The sequence below is a fragment of the Marmota monax genome, unplaced genomic scaffold, assembly GCF_021218885.2.
Source record: "Marmota monax isolate L192 unplaced genomic scaffold, Marmota_monax_Labrador192_F-V1.1 WCK01_AAM20220418_F8-fsc00182, whole genome shotgun sequence".
NCBI lineage: Eukaryota > Metazoa > Chordata > Mammalia > Rodentia > Sciuridae > Marmota > Marmota monax.
The window spans coordinates 710070-729141 of NW_026693043.1; the positions used below are offsets into that span (position 1 = coordinate 710070).

At 42.3% G+C, this 19072-nt stretch overlaps 1 protein-coding gene across 13 annotated transcripts in view; it reads right to left on the bottom strand.

Moving 5' to 3' along the window:
• Nucleotides 1–3395: 3395 nt before the first annotated feature.
• The window catches only part of Cask (calcium/calmodulin dependent serine protein kinase), a 389850-nt gene continuing 374173 nt past the window's right edge, over nt 3396–19072 (bottom strand). For all 13 annotated transcript variants that reach the window (XM_058582480.1, XM_058582484.1, XM_058582482.1 and 10 more), the window contains 2 exons: nt 11902–11985; nt 3396–8622 (listed from right to left, as the gene is read on the bottom strand). In XM_058582480.1, coding sequence (XP_058438463.1) covers nt 8446–8622; nt 11902–11985 — 261 coding nt within the window. In that variant the 3' untranslated portion in view covers nt 3396–8445. The remainder of the gene's footprint in view (nt 8623–11901; nt 11986–19072) is intronic.

The window sequence follows — 19072 nt, forward strand, 5'->3', positions numbered from 1 at the left end:
TATTTTATATATTATATGTAGGTTATTTTATATATATGTAGGTTCTTTTATATATATATATATATATAACCAGGGATTGAACCCAGGGGCACTTAACCACTAAGCCACATCCCCAGCTCTTTTTAGACAGAGTCTCACTAAGTTGCTGAGGCTGGTCTTGAACTTTCAATCCAAACCCAGCATGGGTATTATATTTTTAAAGGCTGCTAATTAATAGGTCAATATAATTCCTCAAGGTTTGTTTTTATTTTTGTTTTGTGATGCTAGGGATGAAACTAGAGCCTGTGCATACAGTTCATGCTCCATGCTTTTGTTTTTACAAAGAGATTTAACTTACATTTTCTTGGTCATTGAAATACTTTTCATTGTTCTTTTTGTTTTTGTTTTTTGGTACTGGGGATTGAACCCAGCGATGCTCTACCACTGGGCCACATCCCGGACCTTTGTATTTTTATTCTGAGATGGGGTCTTGCTAAGTTGCTTATGGCCTCATTAAATTGCTGAGGCTGGCCTCAAACTTGTGATCCTCCTGCTTCAGCCTCCCAAGTTGCTGGAATTACAGGTGTGCACCACTGCATTATCCAGCTCATTGTCTGTTCTTTAATTGGAACTATGTTTATAGTCTGCTAAATATCCAAGTCCTTTGTTCATTTGTTGGGACATTTGCATTTTTAATCAGCTTACATAAGTTCATTATAAAATAAATATATCAACTCTTTGTATATTTGTATTTGTTGCAAAATGTTTGTCACTCTTTTATTATTTTATTTTTTTTATCTACCACTCTTCAGTTTGAGGTGTATAACTTTTTCACATGAATGTTCTGTGGTTTTATGGAATTGAATATTTAAGTTGGGTTCCAGGCAATATTGCTTTGTTACTTTGTTCTCCTGTGTAAACTTTGAAAAGTTGCCCTCTTCTACAATTTTACTGACAATTAATTCTGTTTTCATTGCTATTATTTAATTTTTATATTTTGTGTTTTTGTGCCTCTGGGTTCAATCCCTGGTGCTCCCCACCCACAAAAATGTGTAAATTTATATTAGTCGGATATGGGTAAGTAAGGCATATGTCCCTGAGTGGCAGAATTCAGTTGAATCTACCTCTTCTTTTCTTTTATACACATTTTTGACCATTCTATGAAGATCATATATTATTTAAGCAATTTAAAAGACTTTTATTGTGTTACTTTTGGGTGAATTATGTTGGCTGTGGGTTTAAGCAGCTGTTCTTTATGTGTTGAAGATACTTCCTATCTTATTTTTAAGCTTTTTTTTTTTAAAACTGAGAACTGGGTGTTGAATTTTGCCAAATGATTTTTTTGGGGGCAGCTGCAAAAATGATCATAGTTTCTTTTCTTTTTTTTTTTGTAGCTGAGCTATATTTTACATAAGATAAAACACAGAGATCCTGGCTATATGGTCTGATGTGTTCTCAGCGTCATCTACACCCCTGTACTCACCACTCCAAGTAAGAAAGGGAACATTTCTATCACCCCAGAAAGTTCTATGAAAAATTCTATGGTAAGCTGTGGATTTGTGGTGGACCAGCCTTATGCATCTAATGTCTTTCAGGTCTGGAGTCACTTTTGAAGTCCCTGCAGGCTGTCCCATCTGGGCTCCCCTCCAGCTGTTCATCAGATAACTCTGGTGTCATTAGGGAGCCTGATTCTCTGTAGGGCAAGTGGCCATGGGGAAGGGGATATAAAGCTGCCTTCTAAGGAACAGAGAGGGTAACAGCAGTATTTGGAAGCTTTTAGTGACCATGTGTTTAAATGGCATCTATGACGAAAAGTCGTTTCTGGGTGTCACTGAAAGGTTGTGATGGGGAGGAGAGGATGGAGTAGGTGTGGTGGGGATAGCATCCCTGATGCCACAACCGTGGGATTTGCAGGCCCCATGTCTTGTGTGCTCACTTGTTGATAAAGTCAATCACCACTTTCTGGAATCTTCTTTTCTGCAGTACCCTTTCCTTTTGACTGGGTTGTTAGCTTGTTCCATTGTCCATTCAGAAAGCTCGCCACCCTCACCCTGTGTTAATCTCCTTGTGTGTTTTGCGGATCCCCAGTCTCTGCTGCAGTTTATGGAATGACACGCAGTGTTATTTACTCAGCTTAGTGTATTTTAGTCAATAGGGAAAACATGGGAATACATGTCTATATTTCTATTGGCTTAATATTGACATGTTGATTGGGTTTTAAATATCATGAAGTTCAATAAATGCTTGATCATAAGCATAATGTATTTTGTTGTCTGTACATCTAGATTAAGAAGTCTGCAGAAAGATGATTTGCAATTCCCTGAATCAAAAGGCTGGGGGCTCAATTTGTTGTCTGAATAAGGTCCAGAATCTTCTATATAATTTCTGTAGTGTGAAATTCGAGTAACACAAATAATCACTTGGTACTGGGGATTGAACCCAAGGGCACTCATTCACTGAGTCCCATCCCCAGCCCCTATTTTGTATTTTATTTAGAGACAGGGTCTCACTGAGTTGCTTAGGGCCTCGCTAAGTTGCTGAGGCTGGCTTTGAACTGGCGATCCTCCTGCCTCAGCCTCCTGAACTGCTGGGATTACAGGAGTGTGTCACTGGGCCTGTCTCTTTTTATGAGTCTTCTTAAAGTGACCCAGGTAAGTGCCTTAGGCAAATGGGGGTATGCCAGGAGCGACGACCCAGACTCCAGCCAGAGACCAATCCAAACACAAAACAGCAAAGGTATTGGTGTGAGTGACAGTCCTGGAGCAGGCTTCCTCCCACAGTTTTCGATACAAACGTCAAATAAGAGCTACGTTTTTTGTGCTGTGGCGCCTACATCACTAAAATCAATTTAGACTTCTATTTCTAGCAGATGTCAAACTTGGGATTATTTTTCCTTTTTTTTAAGATAAAAATCTGAAGCTATTTTAAAATCTGTATCCAACCGGGCTTGCACTGTTCTCAGTATGCAGTCTGTAACAGCCGTGGCTCGGAGGCTTCCAGGATGGACCCCAGGAACCTGGGATGTGCTCCTCTGGGAGGGAGCAGGAGCTGTCCCTCTGCCTCTAGGACTTTAGAGGGAAGATTTGTGAGTCTTACCTGTGTAGAGGAACTCTATAGGGGCCTTCAGAAATTGGACTATCTGCTGGACACAGTAGTGCCCACCTATAATCCCAGTGACTAGGGAGGCTGAGGAAGGAGGATCACCAAGTTCGAGGTCAGTCAGCAAAACTTAGGGAGACCCTGTCTCAAAACAAAAATAAAAAGGGACTGGGGATATCAGTGATAGAGTTCAACCCCCAGTACTGACAAAAAAAAATTAAAATAAAAAGAAAAGAATCTGGGCCACCTCTCTTCTACTAACCCTCGTGTTGTTTGTCCCCAAGCTGTTTGGCCTGCAATCTGAGGAGACAACTGCCTTTTCATGTTTTATACATTTTATTCATACATTTCTCCAACTTTGAAATGACAAAAGCCCAATTCTATGGTTTCCCATTACACAGCATCCTACAGGTATGGATATTCTACAAAGAATACTATGGAGTTTCTCTTCTTCCCCTGTCACACGAGATAACTGATTAGGGTTTCGACTTGTACTGTGCTGGTGGCACACCAGCGTTGTGGTTGCTCCGGCGACAGGGCAAAGGGATCAGGACGGGAGGGCGTGTGCTAAGGCATGTAAATAGATACACACAGAGAGAAAGAAAAGCAGGACATTTTACAAAGCATCCGAACCTTTCCAATCCCTTCAGTTCCTCTGGCGACCCTAAGGCTTTGCTGAACCCCGCAAATACTTACAATTGGAAACGGTGAAATATACAACAACCATTAACATCTCTCTCTTTTTATCACTGAGACAATACTTCAAAACCTTTTATAAAAAGGCAATAATACATACAGAAAAAAGAACACGTTGGCAAAACTATGCAAAACCACCCCAGAACTGAGTTTGAGTGGTGACACTCCTCCAGGCAGCCACCCGCCTGCCTGCCCGGACATTCTGGGAGACAGCTGAGGCTGGAAATCAATGCCCCCAATTCTTGGTCTCTTTCAAACAAGAAAAAAAGAAAAGCGAAAGTGGAGCCAGTGTCTGTAGAGGAACACATTTCTCCTCCCAAGCACAATTCCTTCTACAGAGATTGTACTTCCCCAGGGTCCAGAGAGGCTCGCTCCAGGCCTCCGTGGGTAAGGACATTGGCATGTTCCTTGGTCACACCAGAGACAATGGAGCTAAGTCCAAGCACTAACAAAGTTCTGAGTTTCTGTGCGAACATGGATATGGAGTTGTGCTTGGGACCAGAACAGAGGTCTCCCGTGTGGTTGTAAATCTCTCTCTCCATTTTCTTTTGCTTGGTCCATTTGCACAGGTTCAAGGGAGTTGATGGAGGGTCAGGTGAGAGGTGGTGGGAACTCAGGATTTTCTGCCCCCCCCCCCACTGACTCCCCACAAAGAGCTAAGACTTGGGAGTGCCTGCTGCAGAGATGGTGCTTTCCTCTTGCCATGGTGGTATCTGTGGGCCAGGAAAAGATCAGATGGGAAAATGGCAGAGAAAAGACTCCCCTTCCTTTCCTCCACTTCCTGCATGGACGTGACAGCTACACTTCATGCACTAAGTTCTGCCATCTGAGATGTCCCATGTCTCCAAATTGACAGCAAAATGACCAGTGCACAGGCCAAGCCAGTCCTGCATTAAGCCTCATGCATACAGTCCTGTAACTGGAGATGAACAGAGATGCAGACGTGGTTTCTAAAGGGATCAGAAAAGGGAAATCTCTACCCAATGAAAAGAGTCACAACTAAAGTGTGTAGCCCTTCCATAAGCCACAGCAAGAAGCAAGGTATCTTTGGAAGAGAAGAATGAATCTCAAGTGCAGGACAAGAGAGATGCGTTCAGGGGCCTTAAATCTGTTACAGGCCACAGTGAGCCTCAGCACAGTAAGCCCTTGCAAAGATAATGGACTTGGGAGACAGTGCTCAGTTCTGAAACAACAATACTACCACCAACACAAAATACGCACAGGTTTGATATTAAGAATTGACCCATCAAGCAGTTTTCCTGGTTGCTTGAGCAGCAAGCTAAGCTTACCTTCACTCCAAATTAAGACACTGACCTGAAATGATAATAAAGGACATGCCATCAGTGGGAGACCAAAGAGTACTTTGGGCTGCCTTGTCCTTGAGGGGCGGTTTCCACTCTGGGCATCTCCAATAGTCCAGTTTCCTGGAGGGTGACTCCATCGACTAAACTTTTGCAAGGAATGAATTGGAAGCCTGAATGAAGTAAGAACTAGGAGTGATTTCAAAAGAAACCAAAGAACGCTGAGATAAAAGGCTTTACAAAGGTAATAGCTTCAGAGGAAGGCCGTGGGAGAAGGAATTGGACACAGGGAAGGGGACAGATTCTGCATTTCTTCGTGCAGTGGGGAACTCTGCACATCTCTAGATATTCTGCCACCAATAAGATGGGGTGATGGCTTCTGAATGCAAATAGCAAGAAGTAGGTCAACCATTTCTTTTCCTCTCTGAGCAGATATTTCAAATCATCTCACCTGACAGGAGATACACTTAATTGCATTTTTAACAAGCGACAATGTTATCTCGACACTGGGAAACTTCCAGATGAATTCAATTGAGTGCTATTTTCCTTTTCAGTGTTAAAATGCAATATGCTACATGTGCAAAGGAATGGCTGCCTTATGATTAGGAAAATCAGGACATTTCATTTTCTTAACAAAGAACTCGACACATCAAAACGCTCCCTTTCCTGCTGTGGGGAGTGGGGTTGCGTAGGGGAGAGGACCCTTGGAATAGGGCTCTCCAATGCTTCAACTGACCACTGATAAGATTTAGCAATCAAATCACTTGCTCTGGTTTTCAAAAAGGAAACAAAAAATGGTTCTGCTGATGAGATAGAGGCAGGAAAGAAGTTTTAGGAATTTTCTCTGATTGTTTAGTGGACGATTGTGATGGAGCAGCAATGTGCAGAAATGACTCCGAATTCAGAAATTGAAGGATGTTCTGCTAGGTCATAAAGACACTGCTCCAGAAGATGGCTGCCTGTGCCCTTCTTGGAGCATGCAGAAAGCGACCAACAAGATGACAAGTCGTATGGTGCCTTTCCACGGGGGGATCACTGATGTTTGATTTGCCCTCCCCTTTCTCCTCCTTGGCTTAATCCACATTTAGTCACATGGTGGATGGCTTCCAAAGGGCACTGTCAACATTTCTGGAGATTTGGTCTCTAAGGGCAAGTGGGGGTGTGAGGGTTTCCACCAGAGGGAAGGAAGTTGGTTTCCCATGTGTTAGTTGTAGTCTTCTTTGTGCTTCATTGGAAAAGAGGTAGAGCGGGCACCTTGACACTGAGAAGAGCCCGGATTGTAGTCAGTACCATTGCAGGAATGACTGTCTGGCCTTGGCATCAGACTGAAATCTGTCCTAACACAGGCCTATACGACTCTTTGAGCATTTCTCTCTCCATCTAGGGGAGCCCACTGTTGAGCTTGTCTCTGGTTTACCTGTTTGGTCACCCCCACCGTAGGGCCCAAACACAAGGAGTTCACTCAACAACCTGTTAGTAAGTTGTCGACTCATCCGGTCACTGACAAAGAATGATCATCAGAAAAAAAAAAAAAACAAACAACCAAAACCCAACAACCAATTGGCATCTTTAATAACAGTAGGTGAGGGGTGGGGTGTTGACCATGAAGGAGGAGTCTATAAAAACTGCCTTTTCTGTTCGGTCCCTTAAGAGGAGCTGTTCAGCTCAGAATACACCCCGCACATCCTGCCAAGGCACAATGTGACAGAGGCCATCTAACCTACAAGAAGCAAAAATGATGGCGTGTTTTCAAGAATCCCAGGTTAACATAAGCACTTCACACCCTCACGTGCTAAGAAAAAACATTCTACTGACCTCTGGCAGGGTCTGGGAACCCCCAGCCCGAATGTCCTGTATTAGAAGAATGTGACCTCGTGGCGGGGTGATGAGATGGTGAATGTCTCTAAAAGCAACAAGGACAGATGATTCCCCTGTGCCAAGGGATATAGCAAGAGGAAGGAGAGACCACAGGTAGCCCTGCGAGTCAGACGCGGTCCACGCTGTGCCCTGGCAGGTGGCTGTTTCTGTCCTGCCTACTGATACTCACTCCTGGGCCTTCGATGGGTCCACGAGCATCTAATGAATTCTAAAATTGAAAAGATCATCGGCTTGGAGGCCTAAACAACTCTATAATGAAATGAAGGACCCAAAGGCATTTAATTATTGAACACATAAAAGGAAGTATATTTAAAAAAAATTGGTCAGACTGTCCTGTTAGTTATCATTTTAAAGGAATTTACAGGGCTGTTATAGATTATTCTTTTGGAATAATTCAGTTTATAGCAAACGCCTAAACTGGTTTCTTCATTGCACAGTATTTTCTCTTAAAATGGGTGCTTTTAAAACAATTACATACAGATTAAAAATCCTCATTTCTTTGCTTAATTAAAACGTTAATACTCTTAGACAACACAGATCCGAAATGGTGAAACCAGCAAATTCCCCCTCCCACCTTACAACAAATTAAATTGAGACAAAATTACAAACACATTTCACTACATGATTATTATTAATAAAAATCAGTTTCTTTTCTTTTTTTTATAAAGTTGCCCGAAATGCAAGGGATGTGCATAGGTTTACAACTTAGTCATAATAGCATTTTATTCTTATTCTCCTGGGTGTGCCCCGTGAACGGAAAGTACTTGGCTGTAGATTACAGATTGATTTGTCCAACACAGACACACCAACAGCATAAACGCTCGCGACTGTCCACATGCATTAAGAGTCAAGACCCAACTTCAAATCTCTAAAAGGTTTACAGGGTGCTTCAAAGAGACAGTATCACATTATCTGGATGTTACATAAAGGACTTAAAAAAAATACTATTCTAAAAAAAAAAGAGAGAGAGAGAGTGAAAAAAGGCCTTTAAAAATTTATGACTGTTTTGTAATCACTAGACTAATTATTTCAAATAAATAAAGGAAAGAAAGATATTCCAATCCATAAAATCAGACTCTAAAAAGAATGTAGTGTTCCACCCCCAGTCAAGGTAACAGAATCATTGTTTATTATTATTAAAATAGATTATAGAAAGCAGCATCTATTTTGTGCAGTTTTTAGGGGCCTTGGAAATAAAAAGCTATGATTTCCAAAAATATAACATTCCAAAGGATTGAATAATACATACATTTAAAGATACATTTTATTAAAGTTTAGGAGAACTGATTAAAAAAGATACTGTCTCTTTAAATTAGTGTGTAATTGTTTTTCTCCTCCTATCTATTCGGACATGACAATAATTATAAATGTAGGTCACACTACAACTAGGTAGTCTCTAGGGACCACGACCTGCTGACACAAGGCCCATGACAAAGAGGCTTTTCCATGTATGAGGTGGCTCCCAGTTATGCTCAGATATCTGGGGATGGGCCTAATAGACCCAGGAGACCGGGACCCACTGCGGGGCTGTGCACACGAGCTCAACAGCTTCCTCCAGATGTCTGATTGTCTCATCAATTTCATTGTTGATAATTGTGAGATCGAAGTAGTGCGCGTATGTTCTCTGTAGGATATCAGACTCCTTCTGCAGGCGCTGGAGAGATTCGTCCTACAAGGGGAGCGTGGAGGAAGGGCGGGCGTGGGAGAGGGGGAAAGCAAACAGAAGACAGGAGTCAGTGGGATTCTTTCTCTTTTCACCTGTTTTTGCTCATCCCAGTGTCAGAAGCCGTCAAGGCCGAACCTTGATGGGCTGCATCTGGGCATGAGGCCAGGATGGGACCACTTCACAGGAGACCACCATCCCTGGGACAGCAGGAACTCCTGCTGGCATCCACAAGTGCTTGACATGCAACAGGGGGCTCCATGACAAACCAGACAAAATGCACACTCTCCAGCAAACACACTGGCCCACCCAGGCCCGGCTGTGCCCGTCCCAGGTCGGTCAGGGCGAGGCCCTGTGAGGCGTGGGTTGCCAGTGGCTTCCGTTCTTTCTTCCCTCCTCTAACCCATCCTCACATCTGGCACAAGGGCTCTTGATCCCCATCCCCTTGGTCCTTGAAGTTCCCTTGAGCCACGCTTTGGGGACCCACCTGCATTTGCACCAATAAGCCCTGTCTATGGATGACAAATGAAGTTGCATTTTTTCCTTTTCTACTAAAGGTTCAGCATGTTTAAAAAATTCAATTATGTATAATGGCCCTGACTTGACAGCATCAGATGCCAGAGGCCAAAGCTTTTGGGATGTTACAAATAATGGCTGGAATAAGGCCATTTTCCAAATAAAACAGCAACTGGCATCTGATGAATTCCCCAAGCTGGTCTGCATTGGAAATGACCCAATGCCACTGTTCACATGTAGTTATATTTCTCACGAAAACAACTCTGGAGCAAAGCTACTGAACTCTAGGCAGGCTTGCTGTGGTAAAGGATGTCCCCTAAATCAGAGCTTGCTACACATTTTGACAACCTTCACCAGGCTGAGCCATGGCAGGAAGGAATTTAAGGTCTCAAATTTGTCATGTGAAAATGGCTTTTTGCTGGCAGTTCTTTCAAGACAAGGATCTCTTAAGGGCCATCATTAAGAGATCCTCCATTATCTTTCATTATCTTCACAGCACAAGTATGTTATACTGAACTCTCCAAGGCCAAGTTCAATTGAAAGTAGAGTACTTTACGAGTCAAATAACCACACCTACTCTCCCCTTGCACTGGATGAACACTGGGTAGGTGAACTATCTGCCTGAGTTAAAAAAATATATTGAAAATGTATATTATTTGATATAAATATCTGCTTATTTCATTAATTTCCTTCTTCCCAATTAGGGCATAAACTTGTCTCCTGTGTCTGTCATTATTGTGCCCAGGCATGGAGCCTTGCACATAGTTGTTGCTTAATAAATGCTGTCAAAGGAACAAGCACCTGGCTGATAACTGATCATCACAGGATTTTACAAGTAATAAGTCTATCATCAAGGGAATAAGCAATCTACTAAGAAAGGGGTGGGGGTCTGGGGTAACAGAGGCAGATCTCCAGAGAAAATAAAAGATGCTGGGATCCTTGAGGGACCCAGGAGCTATAGGTGCCCAGGAGTGGCTTAGGACCCCCTCTCCTCTTCTCTGAGGCCCCTCTATTATTTATAATAAGCTCAATGCAAAAACGCCATTTTAGGAAACCTGCATTTACCCAAAGACAAAAGCACTTCCCACCAGTATAACAAGGAACAATTCCTATGAAGTTACTGTCTGTGTTTGTTAGGAGATTCTGTTTGACTATATGATCCTGGGCTTCAAAAACTGCTAACAGGGTTTATGTTTTGTTCAGAAAGTGGGGCTGAGGAAACCATTCAAAAAATGTGTGGCTGAGAGTGTCAGCTTTTTGATGTAGTTCTCTTTATAGGAAAATAAAACTCCCTCTTACAGATCTTTTAAGATGAAGCTCTATTTTCCAGTTTCTTCCTTGACAACAGCTTGTCTGCATGCTGGACTCACACGTGAGCAAGGTTCAACTCAGTGAAAACAAATGCCTTTATTCTAATAGTAGAAAGCAAGGATTCGTGGGACCAAAATGTCTACATTCTACATCTATTAAAAGGAACAAAGGCTGTACTTCGTCACCTCCTAGCTGGTACTTACAGGCAATTTTCTGCACCATTTTGGCAGCTATGGAAAATTAGTAACAGGGCAGGAAAACAGGCAAAACAAAAAACAAAAACAAAGCAAAGATGATAATTCAAGAAAAACACATGGTAACCAAAGGATAAACGCTAACCACAATGTGGATTTCAAACATGCTTATGTATGAATAAGATGGAAAAGTTGAATTTTACAAAGGAACGTGCCTTTTGCAAATGAAATGACAAAAAAAAAAAGATGACTGAAAATACGAGTAATAAAGCCCATCTAAAGATTTAACCTTCATTAAAGGTACACAAAGTATGAATTCCTAAGCCTTGATTTAACTGCACTGTATGCTTGGGTGATTTAGGCCAGTGTTTATTGAACACTGCTAAGAGTCCTCTGGTGGTTTCTAGAATTTGCAAAAGTTCTTCAGGATAACTTCATATAGCAGTATTCCCTTAACTAAAGAAGAGACGGCAGGGAGGCACTGTCCCACCTTCCAGACATGTGAGACTATCTGGTCAGCAATAGAAAGCCTTCTTAGTGGGCTTGGGAAGAAGGATGGAATAGCCAACTCTTGCACATACCTTCTTTGTGGCAGGTGCTGACTTGAGTTGGCTTGAGAGCTGACAAGAGCTCCTTTCTTTTTGTTTCCAGTGCTGGGGATGAAACCCAGGGCCTCTTGCATGGATAGATTAGTGCTCTCCCACTAAGCCATATCACCAGCTGAATAAAGCTCTTTTCTAAGTTTGATGGTCTCTAGGGGCCTCTGTAGCCCAGCTAAGGTCATGGATTCCTTACAGCTTTCTTTAAGTAGAGCAATGTTTGATCCAGAGCTGGCCCTGGGAGCTTCCTGCTGTCTTGGCATCATCGAATCTAGACAGAGTGGGCTGGCAGTCCTAGAGATGCCAGGGAAAACTCCATCTTGGGGGACTGATGGGGTTTATCCTCGGACTTGAGAAGTGACTTGAGACTGACCATTCTTTTCCACATCCTATTTCACCAGAGCAGATGTTTGCTGCCAATGTAGACCAATGTGCTTTCCGACTGTGCTGTAAACTAAGGCTGGAATTTGTTTCAAGATTCTGATCTCTGAAGTTCACACTGTTGGTGTTACCTCATTCCAAATACTGACTGCCCAGCATCAACAATAAATCAGAGTTTCATTTAGTTGTCTTCATGGAATAGGGCTTTGGTTTTGAGTGCATAACACATGTGGATCCTTATAATGGGGCATGCTTATTTGGGGGAAAAGTAGATTCATTCTTACCTCATTTAAACCTGGAGTGATAGTTGGAGCGGCAATAAAGACAACAAAAGGAGCAAACTCTGCAGTTCTCAGGACCTTCAGTGCCTGGGTAAAAACAAAACAACAACAACAACAAAAAGAGACTTAAATGAAGATATAAGTAATGTCACTTTCAAATGAGTCTATGAAGAATTTACATAACTGAAAAATTCAAGCCCTTGGTTCAATTTTTTGGCAAGGTATTAAATGTACCAATTTCATAAATCATGTTATTTTACTTCATATCTTCTAAAGGATGAATGATAGTTGTCAGGAAACAAAAGCTGACAAACTGGACATTTTTCTTATGAATCTCATGAGTCAATTTGCTTTATTTCTCTTCGCAAAAGTTAACATGAACTATGTTGGTTAATGTTCATTAAAACCTGGTTATTAGCTGGAGCTTGAATTTTAATTGATGGTCTATGCATCTGGGGGTAATGGGCCTTCAGATTGGCTTCACACCAATCCAGAGCCCACTTTGTTACATATGAAACTGCAAATTGCTAACCACTGATAGCAAATCCTGGCCACTATAATTGTGTGGGCTACATTCATGCTTACATAAGGCCTTCTGTGTTGCCCTGGTGAAAGGACCCAATAGGGTTTGTGAGACAGGGGGACCCTGCCCAGGGCTGGAGTCATAAAGCCCCGGGCTTTTTTTTGTTTTAGCCCTGCCACTAAAGACAACGTGTGGCTGTGGGCAATGTGTTGACCCATGAGAAAATGTGGCACTCAAGGGAGAAGGAACTCTGGGATCCCCTTCAGTTCCCTTCCAAAGCATCCCAAACCTCTAACTGCAGAAGTCACTAGTTTGCATAGATGTACTGCAAAGTTGCAATTGGATGCAACTAGAGTTGATTCTGCTGTGGGATCACTGCTTTAGCTCCTCCCCTGGGAGGACAGGATGCTCTTGGAGGTTTATAAAGGCCCCTCCAAGGACAAAACCTAGTATACTCATCCAGGAACTCAATCCACAAGTTAACTCATATGCATCAGGGGTAAATATCTTGCTGTTCTTTATACAAGAATTTAACATATCAATTTTGTTAGCTACATATTTTGATTTTTAAAATTATTATTTAATTTTTTTTTACGGTGCTGGAGATCGAACCCAGGGCCTCCCACATATCTTGCTTTTTAAATGGTCTCTAAATATGTGTGCTTTCCCTTATTCCTGTCACTCCATCTTTTGCCTGGTTCACTGTCATCACAATAGACTGGTTCTCTGTTTCCAGTTTTGCTGTTCTTCAACTATACTCCACTCTGCTACTAAAATGGTTTTTCTGAAATGCCAATCCCATTGTTCCATGCTCGAAACCCTTCAACAGCTCCCTTTTGGCCACAGGATTAAAAAAAAAGTATACTCCATAGCATGAAGATCAAATCCTTCCCTCACCAACTGGCCCATGCTTTAACCTCTTTGGCTTTCCTCTGCCCTCTCCTCAGTGGACTGGCCTTACTAAGCTGCTTTGAGTTCTAGAAAGGGTCAGACTCTGGCTTCCTGGTGTCTTTACTTACAACTCCCTCTGATTGGACCTCCTATCAACCTTCCCCCTTCTTCACTCTCCTCTTTGCTTGACTGAGTAATCCTTCAGAACTCAGTTCCGATGTTCTTTTCTCTGGAAAGTTCTTTGTGAGCCCTGAGCCACTCCTCTGTGCTCTTAAAGCACCCACCACACTGGAAATATTAAGCCCTTGGGGACCTTGAGGGCAGGGATATGTCCTGTTCAACTGTTTCTTTCATGTCCAATATGACACCTGTCATAAACTGCTTTTAGGATCCAATTAAAAGGTCAAAACAAAAAATCTAATTTGTACTTGATTTATCTTTTGAGGCAGGTTTGACCAGAGAGCATGCTGCTACATGCATGTAAGAGACAAATTTGATATGAAAAATTCTGACTTTCTTTTTGACTGTTAGCCCCACTTACACTGGGATACTACTTCTGAATATCTACTGGAGGGTTAAGGGAAACTGGCACACTGTCTTATTTGTTCATTAGAGTTCTTTAATTGTTAAAGTCACAGGTTCAGAGTCCCCTCTAAGAAAGCTCTTCAAAACTTGCAATGTTCACTTTTAAAAGAGGTAACTGGCAATTTCTTTGCTGATCTTTTGTGACCAAAGACTTTAGCAAGGAACAGTCATCATGAAAAAGCCATATGGAGCCAAACAGGAACCTTCTCTTAGAAATGTCCTTTTTGTCAATGTTATCTTGGGCCTCTCCTCTTTCTTTCCTGTGCTCCTGCATCAGATGAATACAGGGTCAACTGGAACAGAAGGTTTTCTTATCACACACACATACCCACACATAGCTGGCCTTTGAGCAACTGAGATGGGGGAAACATCCTATTTGCTATATCCATAAACACATGAGGGTCATTCTGCATTTACTGTATGAAACCATCAATGAAGGCTACGCTCATCATATTGCCACGAGCCTTTTGTGTCAAGAATGTTTGGAATCTTGATTCCCAAAATAAACAAATAAATGTATGTGTGTGTGTGTGTGTGTGTGTGTGTGTGTGTGTGTGTGTTTGCCCTGGTTGCCAGGAAGTTCAGAGCCAAATTTAATGTTTATCACAGTAATTACAGTAGCTCCTGTGGTTCGCATATTTTCTTTCTCCTCTTTTTCATAGCTTTGATTTTCTATTTCTGTCCTATATTATTATATTTTCCAAAATTCTGAGGTGGCTTAAGTCCTGACTGTGATGTTCTTGTCTAGTGCGCATGATATCTTTAGCAGAGTCACCACACATTTCTTTGTTCCTGAAGGTCTCTGTCCCCATTCCATGCTCTATTTCTGTGTTTCAAGTGGGCAACATTTTGGATGCAGTTTCAGTCTGGATGAGGTTCAGAGTCACTTGAGGAACAGGAAATGGAACTCCTCACAAGGATTCTCCTCCCTCAGACAGTTAATAGCTCACTTAAAGACAAACTCTAAACCTTCTTCAGCTCTGACTCAAGAGGAAACACAGTCTCTCTCTGAATCCCAGAGGAATTCAGAGAGAGAGAGAGAGAGAGAGAGAGAGAGAGAGAGAGAGAGAGAACATGCGCACACATGCTCTAGAAAGATCACTGAGAACACTGTATTCAAATAGTCAGAGTAATGTTAATTTAACAGTTACTTCTTTAGTTCTCTTTTGTGGAGTAAATTGATTTTATGTTCATCTATGTGTGGCTAAGAATTAATTTCAGGTTACCATCTTCAAGGACTACAAACTCATTTGACCCAAGTATGATGCAGATAGCTATAAGACTAATTGGGTTTGGAAAGTTAAAAAGTATACAAGGGCAAGTGGACAAATAATTTTCTACAAAAATCTAAGAAAGAGCACAGTGACCTCAGAGAGGAAACCAATTGAACAAAATGGCCTCTGGTTCAGAACCTGGTTGCCAGTATGTTCAGAGCCAAATCTGTTTATCACAGTAACTATAGTAGCTCCTGTGGTTCTCATATTGGCTTCCTCTTCTTTTTCATGGCTTTGATTTTCTATTTCTGTATTGTGATTTTCTATTTCCTATATTTTTGTATTTTCTAATTATTATAATTATGTATTTTCCAATTATTGTATTTATTATATTTAAATCATTCTATTTTCTAATTACTGTATTTTTAAAATTTCTATCCTATCTTATTATATTTCCAAAATTTTAAGATGCCTCCAAACCCAGCTATGATGTTTTGTGTATAAGGTCTTATATCTTTGGCAAAGTCACCATGCATTTCCTTGTTCCTGAAAGTCCCTGTCCCCATATACCTTATTTATTTATTTATGTATGCCATACTAGGGACTGAACCCTGGGCCTTGTGCATGTGAGGCAAGTACTTTTCCACTGAGCTACATCCTCAGCTCCTAGAAGCTTCCTCTTGACAACAACCTTTCCCTCTGTAGGCAAAAGCAAAAGCCCAAATATTCTGCTACTGTTAACTTTTAACACTCTAAACAGATAAATCGGAGTAAGGTTAAATTCTAAAACCATTGCATTAAGCTTTCATCACACACTGGAGAGATTAGTTTCAGCTTTAGGGACAGAGATTACTGAGTCCTCACTTTATTTTCATGAGAAAGAAATCTTATATTTTTTCCTCAGGTTTTATTGCCTTCTACATTTTTCTAAATGTTTTAAAAACATTTGGTGGACCATCCTGAAGATTCCTAGGGAGGAGGTTGGGATTTATTACACACAAAACAAAACCAATAACAGTTTAAGTTCAAACCACTTTCAATCTGCTATAAACCTTGGTTTGAGTTACTTTTACATTAAGCCTCGATTTCTTCCATTATGGAAATAGACACTGATTTCTATTTCACAGGATTCCAAAGATTAGGTAAGGAGTAATAATGGTTAATGAAATATAAAACATTGTAACAATACAATCTATTATTTTAAAAGAAGCCAGGTTACTATTTTTTTCTAGCTCAATGTCTTTACCATTGTTGTCTAGGTTTAGAGTTGGACCACAACATTTAATCATATGGTACTATTACACATGTGTTCCATTTGGCTTTGGTTGTCTAAAATAAATTAAGATGGCCCCAAAGCATTAGACCTGCACTCAATGAGCTGAACACTAGCATTAGGTGGTCTTTCTATGGCCCATATGTGGTAGAAATGGCCTCAGCTGTCGTGGATGTGAGATTTTTTTTTTTTAAATGCCACAATTTACTTTCCCTGTTAAGGACAGTTTCTGATGTACATGGAGGAAGGAATTTCATCCTCACCAGTTTGTCTTCTTAATTATATTTTTAGCTTCTGGCACAGTGCTTGGCATATATGGGCTTGATAGAAGTTTGTTAAATCAAACTGTGAGATACAGTAGTGGGGTTAATCTAACAAGCTAGGGCAGGATAGGGGCTAGGAGAAAAATGTCATAAGGTCCCAAGGGGAAAGTCTCCCTGAAGCATCAAGGCTCTGTCTGAACATAGGTTATTCATGGCCACTGGCATCCCCAAAGCAGGATAAGGACCCTTCCCAGACCTAAGGAGAGTAGGCTGAGGGCAGAGAGGCCTGAGGGTGAAGTCCTGTTGGCGCAGACTCTGCGGGCGCCCCGGGCTGTACTGGTGTACACATGGTCTCAAGTGTGAGACCTGGGCTGGGAATGAGTCTAGACTGGGCAGAAGAGAGCCTGGGACCAGAGTGGTCAACCAGCCCAATGAGAGGAGCAGGCCCTGGGGCTGCTGGCCCAAAGAGGCTCAGGCAGAGACCAGGATGCCCATGGCCTGCCTTCAGGGGTCAGTGGACTTGAGAGATCACAGTTCTGATAGGTGGGGACACAGGAAGCAGGAGAGGAGAGTGCAGGTGAACCCATCCAGCAGTCAGGGAGCAGGGGGACAGTGTGCCCAGCTGGGGCAAGGAGGTGCTCCAGGGACAGTGCAATGGGTTAAAGGAACTGCTGTGGATGTCCTGATGAGGCCGAGAGAAGGGTCTCCCACTCAGCAGTGCAGAGCAATGCATGGCTGTGCAAGGACCAAGGGACAGGGAGAGCTGGACACTATGGGTGGAGCAGCAGCGGCAGCAGCGGTGGTGGCGGCGATGACAGCAGCAGCAGCAGCAGCAGGTAAGGCAGAAAGCCCTTGAAAGTGGACTTAGGTAATGCAGAGGGGGTCTGAGGAGCCCTGCAGCCAGCATACTGCTAGAGACATTACTACCAGCAGAAAACGACGTTCAGGTGAAGACCAGTGTGGAACCCAAGGAGAGGATGTCGAAGACCAGGACCAGGATTGAGACCTTGCCTCTAGCCACCCCTGGCCAGAAGATTTTTCCAATCCCTAGTAAGGAGGGATTAGTAGTTAAACAAAAATCAATCTGCGTTACACATCATCATATTTAGTTCTACATAGGTCCAAGTTAATTGTCAAGTCAACTACAGTGTTTGTACTATTGTTGCTCTCCTCCCTAGCCCCCAAACCAGATCCTTTCATGGTTTCCGAAGTTCCAAGTTCAAGAACCCCATCAAGTGCTATCAAATGGAAACAGATGAACCCATTGGCCGCAAGTTAGGATCTTGGTGTCCAGAAACTGAGCAGTCAGGTCCCAGGTCACACAGATCCTGCTATGCAGTTTCTGTCCTCACTTTGGGGATGGCTGGGGGACCAAGTCTTATGCTGTGACTCTTGAACAGGGATTTGCCCTGCCTAGGATGGCCATCTAAGCTTCCTGATGAAATACGAGGGAAGCCTACTAAAGGGGAGCTGACCCTTCATTTTGGTGGTTAGTGGACTGATTCTAGGTGATAAGGGATTTAGGGTACAGAATGGCCTTTAAAATGGCAGACCTGGGAGTCACAAGGGAACCCACAGCCTCTCCTGTAACCTCCCCTAATGTCTATAATTCCCAAATCCTTCCTTCTGTGCTTCAAGTCCATTTCTTCTTGGATTATACTCAGACATGAAAAAATAGCTTGTCAGCATTTTTTTAGGTGCTGAAGATGGAACCCAGGGCCTCACATATGCTAAACCCTCACCCTACCACTGAGCGACACCCTCATCTCCTTTGATGTCAAGCCTTTTCTTTCAAGTTTCCTAATTCCGATTGCTTTTTGCAAAAAAATATTTACAAATCATTTAATCATCTCCATATCCAACTTCCCTTTGAGTCCTCTCCAAGTTGTCTATATCTGACCTAGTTTTAGCTCAGGGTCAGGCAGTATCCTCTTATGAGGAGACTGGAGAGGCAGAGAACCACCCCTGCTCTCCATCCCTGCTCCATCTTGACATCTGACATCTGGGGTCACTCATGCTTGTTTTCAGAAAGCTAGCACTGTGTTTCATAACCAGGCCCCAGGATCAGTGTCTTGCTGGTGATTAACATAAGATGCTGGCGGGTGCTCTGATGGTTCAGCATAACTGTACCAAGGCTGTTGTAATAACAAAGTACCAGAGTTTCACCCTGAGGTCAAATGATAGTAGAATTTCTGTAGAAGTTCTGAGTATAACAAATCTCATTGGAGAATAATCTGCTTCCTAAATACATGCCCAGTGATCGGCCAGTCTGCATTCTAGACTGTTAACCCATAAAATCTTGATTATTGACACTTTCCTGAAGCTTATGAGATTATTATGCAACCCATGAATCTCAGATGGCATCTTTTGATTTCAGAATCTGAACTTATCAGCATGCAGGCAGGATGAAGGGGTTCAGGGTGGC